Source organism: Cornus florida, unplaced genomic scaffold, assembly GCF_030987335.1.
Source record: "Cornus florida cultivar Cherokee Brave unplaced genomic scaffold, ASM3098733v1 CherokeeBrave_3.0.0_Hap2_Chr01, whole genome shotgun sequence".
Classification (NCBI taxonomy): domain Eukaryota; kingdom Viridiplantae; phylum Streptophyta; class Magnoliopsida; order Cornales; family Cornaceae; genus Cornus; species Cornus florida.
Window position 1 is genome coordinate 117,010,598 of NW_026775571.1, and position 20,305 is coordinate 117,030,902.

General features: G+C 34.3%; 3 protein-coding genes across 3 annotated transcripts; 1 reads left to right on the forward strand and 2 right to left on the reverse strand.

Annotated features, from left to right (window-relative positions):
- The first annotated feature begins 298 nt into the window (after positions 1-298).
- LOC132316588 (tetraspanin-19-like) lies at positions 299-2,068 on the forward strand. The gene is made up of 5 exons (XM_059815063.1): positions 299-542; positions 769-868; positions 1,076-1,156; positions 1,263-1,367; positions 1,468-2,068. Exons 1-5 carry the CDS (start codon positions 376-378, stop codon positions 1,573-1,575), a joined length of 561 nt encoding a protein of 186 aa, XP_059671046.1. The 5' UTR covers positions 299-375; the 3' UTR covers positions 1,576-2,068.
- Positions 2,069-2,163: 95 nt separating this feature from the next.
- LOC132316574 (sphingolipid delta(4)-desaturase DES1-like) lies at positions 2,164-5,552 on the reverse strand. Its single transcript, XM_059815051.1, has 3 exons — positions 5,438-5,552; positions 5,050-5,367; positions 2,164-3,240 (listed from the first exon to the last, which is right to left on the reverse strand). The coding sequence occupies exons 2-3, from the start codon at positions 5,197-5,199 to the stop codon at positions 2,407-2,409; spliced, it is 984 nt and encodes a 327-aa protein (XP_059671034.1). The 5' UTR covers positions 5,200-5,367; positions 5,438-5,552; the 3' UTR covers positions 2,164-2,406.
- Positions 5,553-6,516: 964 nt separating this feature from the next.
- On the reverse strand, positions 6,517-11,869 carry LOC132316580 (E3 ubiquitin-protein ligase AIRP2-like). The gene is made up of 5 exons (XM_059815056.1): positions 11,531-11,869; positions 9,799-9,949; positions 9,643-9,709; positions 9,327-9,561; positions 6,517-7,009 (listed from the first exon to the last, which is right to left on the reverse strand). The coding sequence occupies exons 1-5, from the start codon at positions 11,608-11,610 to the stop codon at positions 6,799-6,801; spliced, it is 744 nt and encodes a 247-aa protein (XP_059671039.1). The 5' UTR covers positions 11,611-11,869; the 3' UTR covers positions 6,517-6,798.
- Between the last annotated feature and the right edge of the window lie 8,436 nt (positions 11,870-20,305).

The window sequence follows — 20,305 nt, forward strand, 5'->3', positions numbered from 1 at the left end:
TTGTACTATATACGACACCCCAAAAATAAAATTGAACAATAAACAAACCTTGAATCCAATATGGCTAAACCCTTGATCATGTCATGTTAGTAATTTTTTTTTTCAGTTTTGTGAGCAAAGGGATGCTATCATTGTTTTACTTTCTAAAATGTGCCCCCATCACTATTTGCAGACTTGACAATTAAACCAACAACAAAAAAACAAACAAACACAATTTCTCGGAAATTTCCTTTGCTTCCACTCACTCATTAAAGTTTTTATTTATAATTCAATTTGTGGAGACAACTTGAAAGAAAAATGGAAAATGGTTAAGAAATCTTACTTGTATAATTATATCTAGTCATGCTTTGATCAATGTAAAACTGGCATCTTGAGATGGTGAGAGTTATGAAAAGTTGCATTCAGTCTTCCTTAAAACTAATGAATTCGATTATAGCAATCCTTGGGATTGTAATGATTCTATATAGTTTGTGTATGATTAAAGTTTGGCAGAAAGATGCTGAGGGGTCATCAGTTGATCATCACAATTCTACTTTTCCCTGGTAAAAGCTCTTTCTCCAACTTGTGCTACTTCATTAACACACGCACAAACACAAACACACACACACTACCACTTTTAAGCTGTCATTAAACAAAATTAGTAGCATAGGCTATTTTTGTTGAATATTTAAAGAAATTGTCTTTTTGGTTGAATATTTTTTAAAGTTCTCTCACTTTTGGTACTAGGTAATTGAATTTTTATTTTCTTTTTTCTGGGAAACAATGCAGGTTTATACATGCTTTTCTTGGCATTGGCATCAGCTTGTGTGCAAGTACATGCCTTGGTCATTTTGCTGCAGATACTGCAAATGCATATTACCTCTCTTGTGTATCCTTTCTATTGAGCTTTTGCTTCACCTTTCCCTCTTTCTCTAAGGCATCACCTGGGACTCAAAATCAGGAAGAAAGGAAAGGAAATGAAATTATAGAGAATTTCGTTTTCTATTGTTTGGTTGTGTTGGAAAAACTGTGAAAAAGAAGAGATCATAATAAGAGTGTACTTCATTTATCTTGGCTGACCTTAATTTAGCATCAGTACATGCTTATCATCTTCTCGCTTCTCCTAATCGAGACTGCAATTGTATCAGATGTATTTATAAATTCTGACTGGGACAAGGCATGCATTCCTCACAGTTTTCCTCTTTCTTCCCAATTTCTCTCTTCATTTTCGCATCAAATGTCATTACTTCGTTACCATCATAACTCACTGTGGTGCTTTCTAGGACTTGCCTGATGATCCATCAGGAAGGTTTGACAATTTCAAAGATTTTGTGAAGTCCAACATCGACGTTTGTGTATGGATTGGGTTGTTGATTCTTGTAGCACAGGTACTACGTTCATGTGTCATGTACTCGTGTTCATGCTATGAGACTGCATAGCTGCTTTTCAACTAATCTATAAAGCTTTTCTATACGCGTGTCGGTGCAGGGATTTTCAATCTTGTTCGCCCTGGTTCTAAGAACTATCCAAGAAGATGAGGTAACCAGCCATGAATTCACTCCATCAAGGCTTCCACTTCTGCAGCATCCTGTCTGAACAACTTCTGAATGTTAACGTCTCCAAGAATGAAGCCCAGAAGACCATTATTGAATCAAATAGTATTTTTGTTGATTTTTCATTATTATTACTAATTCGTAGTTCTATGTCAATGCGTTACTCAGCATATATCCTGGAGATTAGAGATATAACTGGTGTTTGGAGAGACCGACCTCAGAATAATCATTTATGAGAAAATCTGGTAAAGTAATGTTCATATATTTAATGCCATAAGAAAAAATCTGGATATGCAGTTTAACAGTTTGAACTTTGAATCAGTTGGGTGACTCAACTCAAGGCAAAAGAAGCCTTGGAAAGTTTTGAAAATAATTTGAGGAAAGAGGATTGAGTATGAAACAGTTGAATCCAAGCACAGGAAGAGGGAACTTGATCTACCATTTTGAGAATTGTGTTTTCATGTTTGTGTAAATCCGAAAGATTAAGAAAAACTGTAAAACATGTTTTTGTTTTCATTCTAATCCACAAAAGCACATTTTCTTAGAAAAGCAAGTAAAGATGCGCAGAACAGAATTGTCAAACAATAGGCATAGAGAAAGAGAAACTGAGTTTTAAAAGATGAGACATAAATTGGTAGAAGAACATCTTTCCATTTCACATGTCCCAGCAACTTAAATCAGATGAGAAAAATCATGGAAACGAATGAATTAACAACTCACTTCTTAGTCTAAAAACTACAGCATATAAAACCACCTCTCAAGAACTCTACAAATAATGACAACTGAGAAACAAATAGGTAGTGGTATATCACAGTATCTTCACTAAAACTAGAAGGAAGAGGGAAAGGGGAAAAGAATAATAATATGATTATACCTATTCAGATTTCTGGGTGGCCTTTGTGGACAACATTCTCTTCATCCGGCTATAGGGCCCAACTGTACGTTCCATAATATACATGTAAATTACTTGGCTCCAAGAATTATACGACTCTAAATCCTCATAATACTCTGGTGCAATCTCCTTCACCTTGTGAAGCTTACTTCCTGAAATCCTTGGAAAATCATGATGCTCATTGTGGTAACCTACGCTCCATGTCATAAGATTTAAGGGACCGTAGTAAGAATATGTCTCTTGGTCTGTCTTAAAGACATAATGTTCGGAGATAAAATGACCAGCCATTGGGTGCATCCCACCCCCAACAAATGTGGAAAGGATCAGATAGCCAAAAGATTTCCATCCCCAAAAATAAACCATGGCAGCATCGAGGCCCAGTTGAATGACCAAATTGATGAACTCCCATATGCCAGGGGGTTTTGGTTTCAGAAACAGAGGCCTGAGAGCATAGAAGAAAAGTTGCAAGAGTACCCATATGATTTTTGTGACGACATTTGTCACAACATGGGCTTCAGCGAGGCTCGGGATATCCATGTCTACACCATCCACTCCTTGGAAGCGATGATGCTCAAGGTGGTATTTTTGGAAGGTCACAGACATGGGAACACCAATGGGGAGGTTAGCAAAAATCCCTAGCCAACGGTTGTAGACTGGAGTAGAGAAGGCGAGGTTGTGACTGAGCTCATGTATGGCTAAGAAGAGGTTGTGGTTGAGAAAAGAGCCAAAGAAGTAGGCCACCGTCAATATCTTCAGCCAGCCTGCATTTTGGAGGAAAGTAGCAGTCCACAGCTGAAGCAAAACAACCAGAGTAATCTGCAACACCAGTGTTACGAGGATATCAACAAAAAATATCACACCTAGTAGACATAATCACTTGAGTTCAAATATGTTATACGGCAATAATGGTATATTAGGCTCATGATTTTTAAATCAATGAACAACCATGACAAACATTGGGAACTAAAAAAAGTTTCGAAGAAGTTTATCCTCCAAAAAGAAAAAAAAAACAAAAAAAAAAAAAATTCATGTTCTTGTATCTTTTCATAAACTCTTAACTTCAAATATTAAGGGTCATTCATCATTGCTTTGTGCAACCACAAAGCTTGGACTGACAAGCGTAAGGACAAGAATTCGAGTTTGAGAGAGCCACTTTGCATAATCTCTCTCTCCCACCACCCCATGTAGGTTGGACATACACCAGGAAATAAGCTTTTGTGGATTTAAATTTTTCAACGATATGTTAAAACAAAGTTTCATTATAATAACTACATGTCAAGGATTTATTTTTACTTTTTGGTTCTTTAGGTAATCACTTCCCATAAACCTCACATTTCCAGCCGCCATCGATATTTATGCAACAATGGAATGGAAAATTTTCTTTCTACCAACTTAAGGGGAAAAATCAATATAAAATTAGCAAAATCATTGAATGCACATTTATTTTAAAAAATAAAATAAAATCTCAGCAAAAGATGAACCAAATCAGAGTGGCAATAAAAGCATATAATAGATAACAACATATTCATCCTAATCTCCCTTTCAAAAAAAAAAAAATTCATCCTATTCTCGCAAAAAACTTAATTTATCTTTCTCAAATAAGTATGGGCATTGTATCAACACCCACGCAATGCAAATTTCCCATAGCCAATAGATTCTCCCAATTTTATTGAATATTTCTCGAAAATATCACAGTTGACTTTTTTTATTTAATGAAGAGCAAGAATTTGCCATTCAGTTAGTAGTAAGTCACTCGAGCTTTCAAATGTGCTTCAATGTAATTAGAAGCATATTACTATGGCAATACATCCATGGTCAAACTAACAAATGATATAATTATCAATGTTATTACTGGATTATGAACAATACCATTACCAGTGCAAAGAAAAGAAAAAAATAAATACTCAAGGCATATTATGTATCAGGAAAAGCCACTCCATATCTCAAATTATGCATCAAGTAAATCAAAATCTGAAAAATAACTATATTTCGAAATGAAAAAAATAATCACTTTTTTCATGGTAATGCTATGGCTGTAATAGCCCCTTCCGGATGATGGATTTATTTTGCGGAATCACAATGTGTACATTCAATTCAACAAGATTTCCTAACTTAACCCTTCGGAAAATAATACATTCAATAGACACGAAGGAATAACAGTGAGATTTAGGAATACATTTGCAGGGAAAAAAAAAAAGTGTGTATATTAGATGCAAATCGTTTGCAGGCCCCTAAACAATTTTAAACCAAAATAGATGCACCAGATTCAAAGTTTAGTAAAAGCCATAGACGGAGCTTCTCGTGGAATGGAAGAGAGAGGTTATGAACATCATCACACAATAGGAAAAATTACGAAATCCGTCAATGATTAACCAAAAAGGTATTAAATTGATTACCTATATTTGTATGAACAAAGTAACTGCTCAATTCCATTCCCAGATAAATAACAAACAGACAATGTTTTGAAAACTAAGATTGAAACAGACCAAATAAAGATGGAAACTTTATGGTGATAGATAGTCAATCACGCACATTTTGCAGATTCAAAACCCAAATAGGGACGACATCAATCCAAGCAAATATAACTAAACATACATACATACATATATATATATATAGATGTACCTTGAGGAAAGCCCAGGGATCAGGGCCGAAGAGGTGTTTGATCTGAGGGTAGCGAGAGAGGATCTGTCGGCGACGAGAAGCGTGGGGCTCATCTGTGTAGGACCAGAAGAAGTCCGTCGCCATCACTCCCTCTCTCTCTTCCCCTCCCATCTCCTATGCTCTTCTTCTTCCTCCGCGCCTGTCTGTCTACACTCCCCCTTTCTCTCTCACTATATATACGAATGTATAATATAGGAGACTATGAATAGAGTATATCCTATTTTTGAAAATTTCTTCTCATTTATTGTGAATTTGAATTATATACCCATTCCTTATCTGCTTGTAGAAAATAGTTGGTAAAGAAATTCAAAATTGCTAAAACGTAGACACCTTGTTATAAAGGGACCACGTTCATGATCTCTCTGTTCACTCACGGATGTGGTAGGTTTTACAGCTGGGATGGGGGGACGAGACTCAAATTTCAATCTCCCCGCTCCCCTCTTTGCACGTGCTTTCTTTGTTCGAATGAACAGCACGTCCAAAATTAAATAGGGTCAAGTTGTACGAGTATTGAGACAGATGGAAATGTTGTTTGTAATGGAGGGTCAGGTCATGTGGATTCACATGCATCATGTTTGGATGATATGACTGCTATTGCGCAATGGCACCTGTCATCATAAATAAAATAAAATAAAGAATTTCCGAATAAAATAAAGAATTTCTCGGATGACAGATTGACGAGTGTGTTCAGACTATGGAGTGGCTTCAATTATTATTTTTATCTCTGCTATCTGTATTCATTCTCTAACAATGTTGTGTGTGTTACAAAGTTGCTGCTGCTCCATCAAGTCTTGAGAATTTCCCTCGAACACTTTTGCCCATAAGAAAGGAGAGCTTAAAAAAACAAATAAATAAAATATTTGTATACAAATTTATGACTATAACTGTAATTTGTACCACATTTCCTTAACCAACAAAAAAGAGAAGAATATCCCTTCAATTTTCCAACCTATTTATTTTATTTGCCACCGCATGTAAAATCCTTCATCAAAATAAAATGACTATGCATACATTGCTTTATTAATCAAATCATCTGCTGGAGTCATTGGGTACTAGCCCCACGCACAATGTTAATACGAGGACTAGAAATAGGGAAACTTTTTCCTCTGCTTTTGATTATTCTAGGCCGAAAATCCATACCAGAAACTATACCTGAAATTCAAATCTCAAATCTCAAATCTCTTCACGATCACGCTCTATTTGATCGAAAAAAATCACGACCACTAATATGTTTAGATTATACAGTGTTTCTGCAAAGAAAAGCTGCACCAAATACGCGATTTACATCAAACTAACAAAGGGGGCAAGCCCAATTAATAGAAACTGTCTTGAACTGTGAATATATCTGGATGTAGAATATAACTTTGTCCAAACAGAGTTAAAACTAAATTAATGTCATCTGTACTTGTACATTACATGAACGGGAAAGAAAAAGAAAACCACCAACCAACTTTTATTCAAGCTGTACAAGCATTTACAGTTTCACTAAATACAATTTATAGACCCCTTCTAATTAGACTATCTCAGCTTCAACCCCCTGCCCACAGTACCTCAGGCCGGGTTGTTCTATTAAAAAGCAGAACAAAACACTGCATTTTTTTTTTTCACCTAAATTGACCGAATGAATGTCGGTCCTTATGTAAATAAAAGGAACATACAAAATATTAATATGAAGGCTGCATTTTAGATGTCAGGTTCGTAGCCAACTGCCTACCTTATATGAGAATCATAGGTGTCAAAAAGCGTATCGGGAACAATAAGAGGCAGCTTATCTATGTACATGAAAAGCCTTCTAAGATTCTCCCGTGTTAGTGTCGCCGTGTCAACTACATCCCTGCTGTCCATGAATACCCAAAGATCCCCAGAATTTACTCTCTTCAGACTGTCACGGCAAAAGGGGCATGACTGTGATCTTGTTCTCCTGCAACAGTATATAGCAACAAATTTTTAGTCTCGTTTATACCATTATATAGATGAATTGATAAATTTCGCAATCTTAGCCCCAAGAACATTTAGAAGGATTAATGGACTAAATAAAAGCAAATGACTTCCAGAACAGAAACCATCAAGTACCACATGTTCAATCACCATAAAATTTGTTCCATCCAACCAGCATGCTTTCATGAAGTAATGTACATGACATGGGGAACAGAAACTCGAGTCTTAAAGAGGAAAAAGCATCGGATTTCTAGTATTCTCTCATCTCTGGCATAAAATCAACCATGGATATTTTGTCATCACCTTTTGGTAGTCATAAAAGATCAATCAGCCAATATGGTGGATCAAACAAACAAAAACAAATAGAAATTTCCTTGTTTATTTAATACGAATATTACCTAAGAAATTCGTTTTAAACATCATCCAATTTCAGCAATTATCATTTTTTAGACCAAATTCAACAAGAATCCACAAGTTAACATCATCCAACCATATTAGATTCACATATAAAAATGATGTAATGGCTTTGTGCTTCCTTTGAGGCTGCCGCGTAATGCCCCTGATTGTCAAATTAATACCCAGAAAGGGGAAAAAAAGAAAAAGGACAAAAATAATCTCCATTTTAAAAGAGAGAAACCCCACTATCATAGCTCTACATCAACCCTGCTTAAAAACTTAGATCTGTATGAGTCCATGCAACCATACATAGTTGACTTTGAAAAAAGTATAGGGCCATCAGAGTCCATCATAGTAGCAGTTGGCTTTGCTTAATCATTTTATAGCCTTTTCAAATCAACCATAGTCCAATCAATCAAAATTTGCCAATAAATTATCTCTGATAAATGTAAAAGCTCTCTCCCCAACATCCGACATCATCTATAATCTACTTTCAATTAGATTAAAAATAATAACGAGAGGATGTCACTGAGGAGGAGGAGAATAATTCGGCATTCATGTAGAGGGAAAATAGAAAATATATAAATAACAAACATGTACTGTACCTTTCCTCTAGAGGAAAGCTAACCAGAAAATGACAGACATTTAGTAGTCTGCTCAAACATATAGAACCTACTCGAACAAGAAAAGTTGGTTGTCCTCCAAAACTATTTATAGCAAATGAAGATAAACTCTCAATAATCAAGGTCCGTCTCCCAGTTCTCTTAAGTAAATCACACGAAACTCCATATGTCATCTCAGGTCATTGTGACTCTGTCTTACCCCTTGAGAAATAAAAAACAGTATTATCACATAAAACAACAGTACCCAAACATCTCGTAGGGAACTGCTGTATTACCATTTCTTCTAATAAAGAAACTAAATCTACCCCATGTAATGTAAATTAACTTAAAGACCAGTAGTAAATATGTGAAAACAGGGATTTTCATATATCATACTGTATTAGGAAATCTTACTTCCAAAAACAATTACATAAATTAATTAATTTGTTTCCGAGAAATACAAGTCTACAGAGCAATTATAGAGCAAAAGCAGTGTAAATATAGAAAACACGTACATAGAGAGACCTAAATTAATGATCCTTTATTGCAATGCACTAACATATTCTTTTTTCTTTCTACAATCTTGAATTGTATCCTCCCGTATTGAGATTTCTGGTTTCATCTTTTTATGGTTCCAGATAGTTCTAATAGTTCAAGTTAGGTTGCTCAACAGTATCATTAAAAACTTTGATTAATTTTAAAAGAAACCAATTGATTTAATCTCAACGTGGTCCCAATTCTAAATTTTACAGGAAAAATAACAAAACTTCCAAGGTGTAGTACATTAACTTTATCATTGTGTTACCCTTGAATCAAATAGAGGAAAATTCTCAACCAGCTTGCGCAATAATAGTATCTGTGGGTTACCCTTTCTTTAGCACATGCAACACACCAACAGCGAGATTTTCTCAAATTGTTAAAATAAGGGTTGTAAGGTGATTGGCAAGCCAAAGGATAAAGCTTAAATAATTTTATACTATCCCCTACCAATCTTAATGTGTGACCATTGCTATCCTCACAAGAAAGAAAGGAAAAAAAAACTCATACTCTGCCTTCATCAAAGGGTAATTTTTTTTTTTTGGGAGGTAGCAACACACGCACGCACCACATTGCCCCGTGTGGGGCTTGACCCGCTCACCTCCCCTTTGAAAAGAGGGAGGGATAGTAATCCAAAAAGAAAGAACAAACAAAAGAACACAAACAAAACAGTTCAGAATGACATCTACTCAGTGATAGTAATCCAAAAAGAAAGGAAGAAGGGAGAGAAGAAAGAGGGAGGGAGGGAGGAGGGAGAGAGAGTACCACTCGCGGTAGCATTTCAAGCACATGGCGTGGTTACAGTTTGGCAAAACAATCTTGCTGTTCATCTCCATGCAGATTCCACATTCTTCTTCTCTTTCAAGGTCTAGATCTGAATATTGCTTGTGTTCTTCTTCATCTCTTCTTCTGTACCTTTCCATGCATACTGCCTTCTGTTTTTTATCTTCTGTATCAGTAACTCCCCTTTGAAGTTGCAGTAAAGAGGGATAAATAACCGCTGCCCGCAGAAAGTTCATATATCAGAAGGAAAATGGAGACAAAAGGCAGCAGCAAAATTATTTCATATGCAAAAACTTACCATAGAATTCTCTAATACTTGCTTTTCTTTCATGGGTAGACATGCTTGTGCTGCCATCAACATAGACCTATAGCACGAGGCAGCAGAATCAGCAAAATTTATGATTGGCAAACATTTCATAAAGCTAGAAATCCATCCGTACAAACAAGTTTCAACCTTGTAAATCAGGATTCTCAACAGTCCAAGGGCACCAGCAAGGTGGCAGTCTGTCCATTGAACTAGAAAAAGGAACAAGTGTGCAGCTGGACTGTATGACATTCTCATCTGAAGGCAGGCACCATCATATTCCCTAGAAAAATCAGACGCCCTGCACCACACATTGCAGTATAAGAATTCCACAAAACTTTAATGGAAAAGATAGACCAGTTTAGCTAGTTAATCAAGTCAGTTATAGAAAATAAAATGATTAGAGACAAATTTTGGTAAAAACAAAAGAGACTATACAAGCCTAGACTATCTGCTTATGTAGGAAAAGCCATGCCTCATTCCATAGATAATAGTTCCTCTACCCAAAAAGGAATAAAAAAGCACATATAGAGCATCAGAGCATGAAGGAGTGTAGAAACTTAACATCTCTATTCTCTTTCTCCCTAAAACTGGATCTCTTAACAACTTCAGGTTTTTGTCAATCAGAGAGTTGATGAAACAACTACTCGAAAGTTACACAGTACAATATTCTATGATTCTTCAAATACACTGGAAATTCTAAATGAATGCAAAAATCATCCTTAATTTCAGTTGTCTACAAATGGACTGGTCTAGACTCTGGCATTACAAAAAGAAACTAAAACTACAAAACATGACAGTGCATTGAAGGGTAACATGCAGATTAGGGCCACGGGCCACCGATTAACTTCAAATGGCATATTCATTTGTTAGCATCCAAACCAGCGGGTCAGGCCACGGCCAGTAGACACATTCCTTGTAGCTACACTGACCATATAATGACTTTCCACTGCAAACCAAGCTGGCTGATGATGAACCACATGTGGGGGCCGTCTTGATTTGAGTAATTTATTTGAGTAATTTGAAATGTCTCTGCTGACTTGTTACAACACGTATATATCACCCCACTTCACACAAGCGACTAAAAAAACCTTGGCTCCTAGTGCTTCAAGATTTCAAATAAATTTTAAGAAAAATATCAGATGGAACAGGTTGGCCATTTAAACTCGGGTGAACAAAGTTTATCATGAATAAAATTATAACTCCCTTTCAAGACAATCATTTCAAATATTTCAGGGAATGACCTTAGAAAGTAGAAAGACATGCTTCAATGTGGCTTGAGCAACATAATCACCAGAATCATTTCCACAACTGAAGTAGAACAACCACACCTTACACATTATCCAGCAAGGAGGCAATAATAGAATAATCACAACCACACGCTATAGACACAAAATAGATAATTAAGCTCATCATCGTCTTTTCTCTTCTCCTAAAAGAGTAATACTAGTAATAATAATAATTGAGACATTAACCAGAAAGCCTATCAACAACATTAAAAACACCATCTTTATCTTGAAGACAACCAGTGAATAAACAAACTTATAAATACCACATTTTACGACCTCATTCCAAATCAAATTAAATTACAACCTCGGTGGTAGAAAAAAAAAAAGAAAGACTTACCAAAGCCCCTGATATTTTAAATTGAAGCCTAAAAGAGAGTTTCAGAGAGAAATCAAACCCTCTTATATCAGAAAATTAAGTAAACTAATTCTAAGAATATCAGAACGACGACTAGAATTTCAACCCTTGAAATTTCTATTCCCATTTCAACACAATTTGAAGAAGAAATTAAACAAACAAACAACTCTCTCGAGCAAAAAATCTTTTATAGGCATATATAAACAACGTAGAAAGAGAGAGAAACTGTTTCACTTACAGTGTATTGGCGTGCTGAATATCGGCTTCAAGAACTTTGAGAGAATCCTTGAAAGACTTCCGCATGGAGGCTACGTACATCTCCTCTTCCAAAACAAAATTTTCCTCAGAAACAAATACAGAGCATCGATAGATCGTCTCTCTCGCTCGCTCCCTATCCTCCTCCCCAAACCCCCAACACTTTCTCTCTCTAAAACTTTACCTTCTTCTCTCTCTCTTGATAATTTAGGTTCTGCGTCCTTCTATACTCTTCTTCAAGGAGAAGACGAAGGACTGAGAGGGTGTCTCTGTCGATGCCACGTGTACAGTAGGTGGTGTTACGGAGGCGTCAAACTATATTAAAATATACTATATTAATTAATATATATATATATATATATATATATGTCGATGATAGCATCAAAATAAATGAATACATGACCCTGAGTATGTGAGAGTGTGTGACGCTCTTATCCACTCTCTACTTTTGTCTGCCACTTTTTCATCCATATTCGCTTGCTTTTGCTCCACGCACAGTTGATTGTTATGCCTCATCTCTTACCCTTCTTATTTCCTCTATTTTCAAAACTGCCCAACTTCTTTCTTAATTGCTATTTGTAGATCCAATTAATTATTGAATTAATTATAAAAAATTAAATTATTCGAGACAGTTAGACTCATTATAAGTTATAATAATTGGAAATTTCTTCTCTTTTTAAGGGCGGGCCGAAAAGTGATGTTTGAGTTAAAAATAAAAACTCAAATGCCATATTGTCCAAAACTAAACAAATAATATAACTTCTATATGTGGGAAAAACTTAATTGTAATTGTAAAAATTTATCAAAGTTCTAATCAATTAAGGAAATTAAATTAAAAAGAGATGAGAGCAATTAATTGTGATCCAAAAACTAAACTAAACAATAATATAACTTCTATATGTGTGGTAAAACTTCATTGTAGTTGCAAAAATTTAAAATTCAAAAGAGATGAGAGCAATTAAAAATAAAAAAATAATAATAATTTACTAAAAAAAATTAATTTGTTGTCAAGTTGGTAATGGATTATTCAAAAAATTCATAACAAATAGAAGGTACCATAAATCGAATTGAAAAGAAATAAGATAAATTAAAACTTAAAGAAATTTTCTAATTACTAAAAAAAAATTAATTTGTTATCAAGTTGGTAATTAATTACAAAAATTCTCATAATAGAGAAAAATAATTGAAAAAATTAAAAATTAACGCAGTTAACAGTCTAACAGGAACCAACTTTTACTTATTATTCTCTTTTGAAACCCTAGAAGCGAAACAACAACAATTCTAGAAGCAAAACAGATAAATTAATTCAAAATAAGAGAAATTAAAAATTAAATTTTGTTAATTGAAAAAAATTAAATGTGTTAATTGAACAAATTCATAATAGAGAAAAGGTTACTAATCAATTATTGAAAAAAAAAAAAAAAAATCAAATCAAAACATAGAAAATGAATTGAAAAAATTCACAAGAGAGTAAAAATCCTTAACTTTTGTTGAAATATATAAATATTTTTATATAATTGTGGAGCAAAATCCTTATCCAATTATGGTGATCCATCAATTTCCTACCAATTATTAATATTAATATACTTGTGGAGTAAAATCCTACACCAATCACGGTACCTTATTTGATTGGTGTATAATTTTACTCTACAATTATATAGAAATATTTATAATTAGTAGGAAATTGACCAATTATATAGAAATATTTATAATTGGTAGGAAATTGATCGGATCACCATGGTGGAGGATTTTGCTCCACAATTATATAGAAATATTTATAATTGGTAGAAAATTGAATGGAACCAAATTAATTGCATGGAATAGAAAAGGTAGCAGAAACCAAATTAAAAATCTTAAGTTTGCGTTTACAATTATCTCTTAATTATTCTTTCTCCTAATTCTTCTTCAAATCAAAAGTGAAATTTAATTGAAAAAAATCACAAGAGATAAATAACCGACTGAATATTTTATTTTTTAAAATTGTAACTTGGAATAAAAAAGGTAACAGGAACCAAATTAAAAATCTTAACTTTGCACTTACATTTTTCTCTTGATTCTTCTTATACAACAACTTTAGAAGCAAAACAGTATACATTGAATTGAAAATAAGAGACATTAAAAATTAAAAGAAAAGACACTAGAAGCAAAACAAAGATTCATTTTATACAATCTTTTTCTAATTAGATTTTATTTAGTAGTTTAATTTTTTAATACTATTTATAGTAGTTAAAATTAAAAAGAAAATCTAAAAAATTGAATTACAAAATAAATTAATTTATGTACCATCCTTTTATTGAATCTTTTTCAAACTAGATTTCTTCAGTAGTTTGATTTTTTTATATTATATATATATATATATATATATATATATAATTGAGTAAAAATTAGATTTTATTCAGACTAAATATTCCTTTCATTGAATCTTTTTTAATTAGATTTTCTTTAGTAGTTTAAATTTTTAATATTATATATTTATAGTAGTTAAAATTGAAAGGGAAATTAAAAAAATCTAATTACAAAATAAATTAATATATGTACTAAAACACAATTTTGTACTGAAACTCTTTGTAATTTTAATAATGGTATAGATTTAGATATAAATATATAATTTTCAAACTAATAAAAGATAGAAAATTCATTTAGAATTAATTAGTTTTTTATTATGAATGAAAGTTGATTTTTATTTTATTTTTTTATAAATTTATAGCATTTGAAAGTTGAATTAACCGAAATGAAAAGGTGCACCACAGCTCAGAGAAGAGAGCAGGATATATAATTTTCAAACTAATAAAAGATAGAAAATTCATTTAGAATGTAATTAGTTTTTTTTATTTTACATGAAAGTAAAAAAAAATTATAGCATTTGAAAGTTGAATTTTCCGAAAGGAAAAGGTACACTACAGCTAAGAGAAGAGCAGGTGGGTCGGTTTGGGGGTAGGTGGACATTATTTAAATTTGATTGTCATCTGAAAATTACTGCACCTGGACGGCTCTTTATTGAGAAATGCCAAACCAAGTCCAAAAGGTACCTCATCTTCTTTTTGTTTAGAGCGCGTGGTATCTCCTACACGATCCGCTCCTAAAAATCTTATCAATTGCGAAAATGCCACTGTCGTAATCCAACAATGCAGATCCTTTCGGGCCAATAAGTCCCTCCCGTCAACTTTCATGTCCAACGCAGAAGGATAATTTCGGAATATATTTTGGCAATAAAATATTTTTTTCTTAATAAAAGAATTTCAAATTTGGAGGCGCGAAAGTATAAAAAAAACACCCTTATGCTCAGTTTGGTAGGCAAATTGTACGGTGGCAATGGAGCATAGTGAGCTAAATTCTACTACGTTTCGTTAAAAAAATTTTCATACTAACTTCAATTTACTCCGAAATGAATTTATAATTTTTTTTTTCTCAATTAATTCATTTATAATTAGTATACCATACTTGTTCCTATCCTAACAAACAAAGTACCGACTCTGACTCACATATTCCTTCTAATAAAAGTGGTATAATCAGTACATATTTAATTGAGGCGGGACGGTTTCATCAGTAAATCTGACCCGCCCCACCCCAAGCCCGTTTAGAATTTTCAATTTTTTTATCATATTCGTCCCAAATAGATTTATGGAGCTACCAAATCCATCCCATTAGAGGCGAGGTGGGACGAAAACCCAACGAGTTGGAAGAAATTACCATTCCTAGCAAATTGGATGAAATATAGAAGAAAAAATATAAATGAGACATTTCTAGAGAAGAAATGTGTTATTCCATATTTTTTATTAGGTTGAATGGAAGAGAAAATAATTTGATGATACTGTTTGTTAGGAGAAGGAAGAAATAATGTTATTTATAAGGAAAGTTTTGTAATTTAAAAACTTTTACAAAAGTCTTGCCTTTTTTTCTTTGCGTCTTCCTTCCGTAGTGATAAAAATTTATGAAGGAGAATGGATGACTAATCCTTCTCTTTTCTCCCTGCCTTCTCTACCAAATGAAAAAAAGTTTGTTTCTTTCTTTTTATATTCCCTTTACCCAACTTCATTCATTCCTACTAAATAAAGCATTATACAGGGTGAAGTATAAAAACACCCTAAAATTTATATTTTGTGCAAATAGCACTCTTATCAATTTTTTTTTTTACATAAGTTTTTTAAGTTTTAAAAAATATGGCAAAAAAAGGCTTAATGTTTATGATCTGTCAGAAAATGAGCACATAACTATTTTAAGTTATAAAATTTCTAAAACATACTTTTGCTCTCCCAAAAATTGCCCTTAGTTTTTCACCTTTTTATTTTTATTTTTTATTCAATTACATAAGAGTTTCTTACAATTTCCAACAAGTCCCTTATTCACACTGTTCTATATGCATATTATACTAGTATTGAATGTCTGCGGCCCAATTTAGAATAAGATGAAAAAGAGTTTGTAAAAGTTGACCGTATCTGATCCATTCTAAACCCCTACGATAATGAAGTCTCCGGCACTGATTAACTCTTTGAAGACTTTTTAATGTGCATCATTAGAGTAATTCCAGAGTTAAAATAGGGCCATTCATCAAATTCAGAGACAATATGAGAATCATTAAAATTTAGAGAATAAGGTAATTGATGAATTTTTGGATTATATTAAATATGAATATGATATGACTGATTCACCAAAAATGAAAGTAAAATGATTGATAAGTCCACTAGCCTATATGTGATTCAATGCCTAGACCAATAGGAGAGTCACATGGTTACTAAATCTTGCTATATATGATTCGACACCTCGCTAGGGAAAAATTATTACATAATTTTTGATAATTATGAATTCGCATAAATAAAAATTAAAATAAAATTGATATATTTAGATATGTGTCAATTGTTGGTGATTGATGGAAACCATGAGTGCCATAAAAACTGTATCAAGCTATGTGTCATTAAGGTTATCCTAACCCATTTAATTTTCTGAACCATGCCTTGACCACCTAGCATTCAAGTCCCAAGGTCAACATTCAAAATATTCACACCCTATAAATTCCATGAATCATGTTTGACCACCTAGCAGTCCAGCACTAGCATCTAATCTATCACATGAATCTCTGAAGGTTTTTATTTGCTTTCCTTGTCAAAGAAGCGATGGGAGTACTCATAAACTTTTTCCTAAAAGTAAGAGCATGAATGATTACTCACAACTGGCACTACTAACAACTCTGAACTGGACCTGCAAAAATGGCTAGTGTTAGATTTGTAATAGCACAAGAATTGACCTAAATGTACAGCAGAGGGGGCATTTAGGTCAACAAAAAAATTATGAATGTACTGATAATTTTGGGAGTCAGGGAGTGCAAGTGACAGATGAAAAAAGATATTTTTTGGTGGGTCATAAACGAGTCGAAAGTTTAAACTTAAAACTGGGGATGATTTATATGGTTTTAGCTTCACAGGAGATAGATTGGTGCTGTCCAACTCAGCTGGCAGCATCACAAACATTATCTTCTAAAGTACATTCATTCGTCTATGCATTTATACACACATACACAAAAATGACATATGTTTAATTTATGATGAGAGACATATGCTCTTGTCTGTTTTTTATTTTTCTTCTCATGCCATAATATTTAAAAATATCCCAATCCAAGACTGCAATCCAAGACTGCAATTAAGGTCTGTCCTTTGCCTATTTCTTCGCCTATGTTAGGGGACAATATTTATTTGAACCACAAGCGTTGTTTGGATGACTCATAATTTGTTAAACTAAACTTGCATAATTCTATTCCACAATGACTTGTGAAATAAAATAGTTTACGATAAAGTCCACTAACACTTCCCGGAGTTTACTAAAAAGATACACAGATGCAACTTATTCTATTTTAGGACAAAGACATTCCTTAAAGTTTAATATAACTACCAAAGACACCCCAATAGAAATAAATTGAAATTTTTGTCCTTTGACTTCTATATTGACTAATTTGAACGTTGAAATTAGGAATGTCAATTTTTACCGCTCCGTCGGGGCCCCGTCCCGTTCCGCCCCGTTAATAACGGATATGGGAACACGTATTATACCGTTGGGGCGGACATGGAGACAAATTTTGTACCCGTCGAGGGTCACGGGGCGGGTAAGGGTTCAATATACATATCCTAGGGGCCCCGCCCCGCATATACCTATATTTAATATATATATATATATTAATAAGTTATTTTAGCGGCTTACCCAACCCATCTCTTACAATCCTAATTTGGGATGTAAACTTGGTATTAAATTTGCTTTTGTTTTGGTTATGGTGGAAGTTGGAGCTTAGAACTTCTTGTGATTTGGTTATATTAAACTTTTATTTTTGTTTATTATGTTCTTTGAATTATGTTATGTGCATGTTATTTTTTTTATTTTTGTTAGAATACATAATTTTATTTATGTTGTGTCATTCCTAGGCTTTGCACATTTAAATAGCAGGAGTTTAAGTTCCAAAAAGTAGGAGAAAAAAATTTGTTAGTGGGGCGGGCACGGGGGCACAGTATTTCCTAACGGGGCGGGGTTGGATATCAAAATTCAACCCGTCGCGGGTCTCGGGGCGGTCATGGACTTGACAAAAATTAAAAGGGGCGGGCGGGATTTAGGAAAACCCGCTCCAAACTCGCCCCGTTGCCATCCCTAGTTGAAATGACCCTTCTATCCTCTATTTACAGACTGGTCCCATTTCTGTCCTTCTCTCTTCCTCCTCGTCGCTCCCAACACCAACCGACACTAATTCCACTCCACCACTTCTTTAACCTTCCATTTTTTCTTTTTTCTTTTATTTTATACACACACACACACACACACACACATATATATATATTCACAGATACATACATATATATCCACACACACGTAAAAAATAATTATATATATATATATATATATATATATATATATAGATATAGTTTAGAGCCCTTGCTCGATACCACTAGTAATATCAGTATCCAACTGGCCGATTCTAGGCTTGTAGGATGTCTGTGATGTTAACGATGTAGTTGATTCCGTTGCCTATCAAGAAAAGTCAGTTTTCTTTTTGCCCCTTTGAACATTACTTTGAAGGAGCTGCTCAGATCTGTTCGTTGACCCATTGGACGCAGCTTCGCCGGCGTCGGAATCTCTGGCCGCCATTGAAATCACCAATCTCTTGTTACAGTAGGGATTCACAGAGGCCGAGTTCACCCAGATCGAGCCGAGTTCCGGTGAGGTCAAGAAGGTGGCGGTGGCGGTGGCAGAGCTCCTTTTCGGCGTCTTCTTTAGTGGGTGGTGATTACGGAGGTCGAGGGTGAAATGGATCAATTCTAGATGCGGGTAAACGGGATTGGTCAGCGGCACAGGGACTACCGGCTGTGAGCCCTCTATCGGACGTTTTACTGAATTTCGATTTATACGATTTCGATCGAGCATTTTTCAATTGCTTTACAAGTCTGAGATTGGTTCGATACCTAAATGAATTCTTGTGTTGTGCGCGAATCCCCTCCTCTACAGCCCAAGGGATGTGAGACTTGGGGCCTGAAAAAGAGCTTCTTCCACGGACACAACAGAAAAACAAGTAGTAAGAGGACAGGGGTTGGGTAGGTTGTTAAGTTTTTTCTCCACCAGTTTCTTAATGGAATGAAATATCCAACGCTCACCCTATTAGCGCACAATTGGAAAACAGCTCCTATGCCCATTTGCGGTGACTATGGAGGTTGGGGGTGGTGGTGACTCTGGTTGTTTGTATAGAGAGAGAGCGAGAAAGAGAGATGAGAAGGGTAAGTTGGTCATTTAAGCATTTTAATATTTTATAAAGGGTAAAGTGGACTTTTCATATGCTTTAAGGCTCTGTTTGGATGATGAATTTCACAAGGGGGTGTCCTTGTCCAATAATTGTCAAATTTTCATCTGCATGTCCTTACCCCAAACCTCAGAGCGTGTGAGTGTACTTAACCTAATAGTTTAATAGGCCACGTAAAGCTTTAAAGTAGGTATTCAGTGCGCCGGTCAGATTAATGGAAGAGTAGATTAAGCAATAAAATAGTTTGATAGGCCAAGTAAAGCTGTACCTCTAATTTTTTCCTCCACCTCGGGTTGTCTCGTGATACCTTCTATTGTTTGGCCTGCAACAGTACCTTGACCAACCCCAGGTCCAATAGAAGTAAGTCTTACACAGCAGCAATAACGGAAGCAGAAATCAATTGATTCATGTGATGAGTTCCTCACACCAAAAACAAGAAATGGTTATATGTGCATAATATGCATCGGCGCATACAAATCTTGGGCAACACTGATTAACCCGTTGCACCGAACGTCAGGCACGGATCCACAATAAAATAGTTTGATATATATATATTTTTTGCATTTTATATTTTAAATTTTTGAAAATTTATGAAAATGCCCCCACTAAAATTACAATTCACCCTACTGGAGTTTTTTTTTTTTTTTGCAATTTATACCTCAAAATTTTTAGAATTTATGAAGATGCCTCTACTAATTTTTTTTTCCATTTTGTACTTCAAATTTTGAGAATTTATGAAAATGACCACACTAAAATTACAAAAATAGACCCACTATATAAGTTTGCCCCCATAAATTAAAAAATCTCCCCTCTCACAAAATTTTCTAAGTTCGTCACTGCTGGACGTACTGAATATCTATCCCAAGTAAAGAGCTCATATATGATTACTGTTACAAGTGTTCCACATCCGATCTGGATGATGAAGTGAATGGGTTGTGTGTAAAATTCAAAAACAGTGATTGGTGTAGTAATTTTCACGCCGTGGATTCA

Bases quoted from the DNA above. Each gene is read 5' to 3' on its own strand.
- LOC132316588 (XM_059815063.1), top strand. From the start codon at position 376: ATGGTGAGAGTTATGAAAAGTTGCATTCAGTCTTCCTTAAAACTAATG. The intron at 1,157-1,262 runs GCATGCATTCCT...GGTGCTTTCTAG, and splicing joins TAAATTCTGACTGGGACAAG to GACTTGCCTGATGATCCATC. The intron at 1,368-1,467 runs GTACTACGTTCA...GTGTCGGTGCAG, and splicing joins TGTTGATTCTTGTAGCACAG to GGATTTTCAATCTTGTTCGC.
- LOC132316580 (XM_059815056.1), bottom strand. From the start codon at position 11,610: ATGTACGTAGCCTCCATGCGGAAGTCTTTCAAGGATTCTCTCAAAGTT. The intron at 9,950-11,530 runs GTAAGTGAAACA...TGTGTGGTGCAG, and splicing joins ATTCAGCACGCCAATACACT to GGCGTCTGATTTTTCTAGGG. The intron at 7,010-9,326 runs GTACTCTCTCTC...ATACTGTTGCAG, and splicing joins TTGAAATGCTACCGCGAGTG to GAGAACAAGATCACAGTCAT.
- LOC132316574 (XM_059815051.1), bottom strand. From the start codon at position 5,199: ATGGGAGGGGAAGAGAGAGAGGGAGTGATGGCGACGGACTTCTTCTGG. The intron at 3,241-5,049 runs GTACATCTATAT...CTGGTGTTGCAG, and splicing joins ATCCCTGGGCTTTCCTCAAG to ATTACTCTGGTTGTTTTGCT.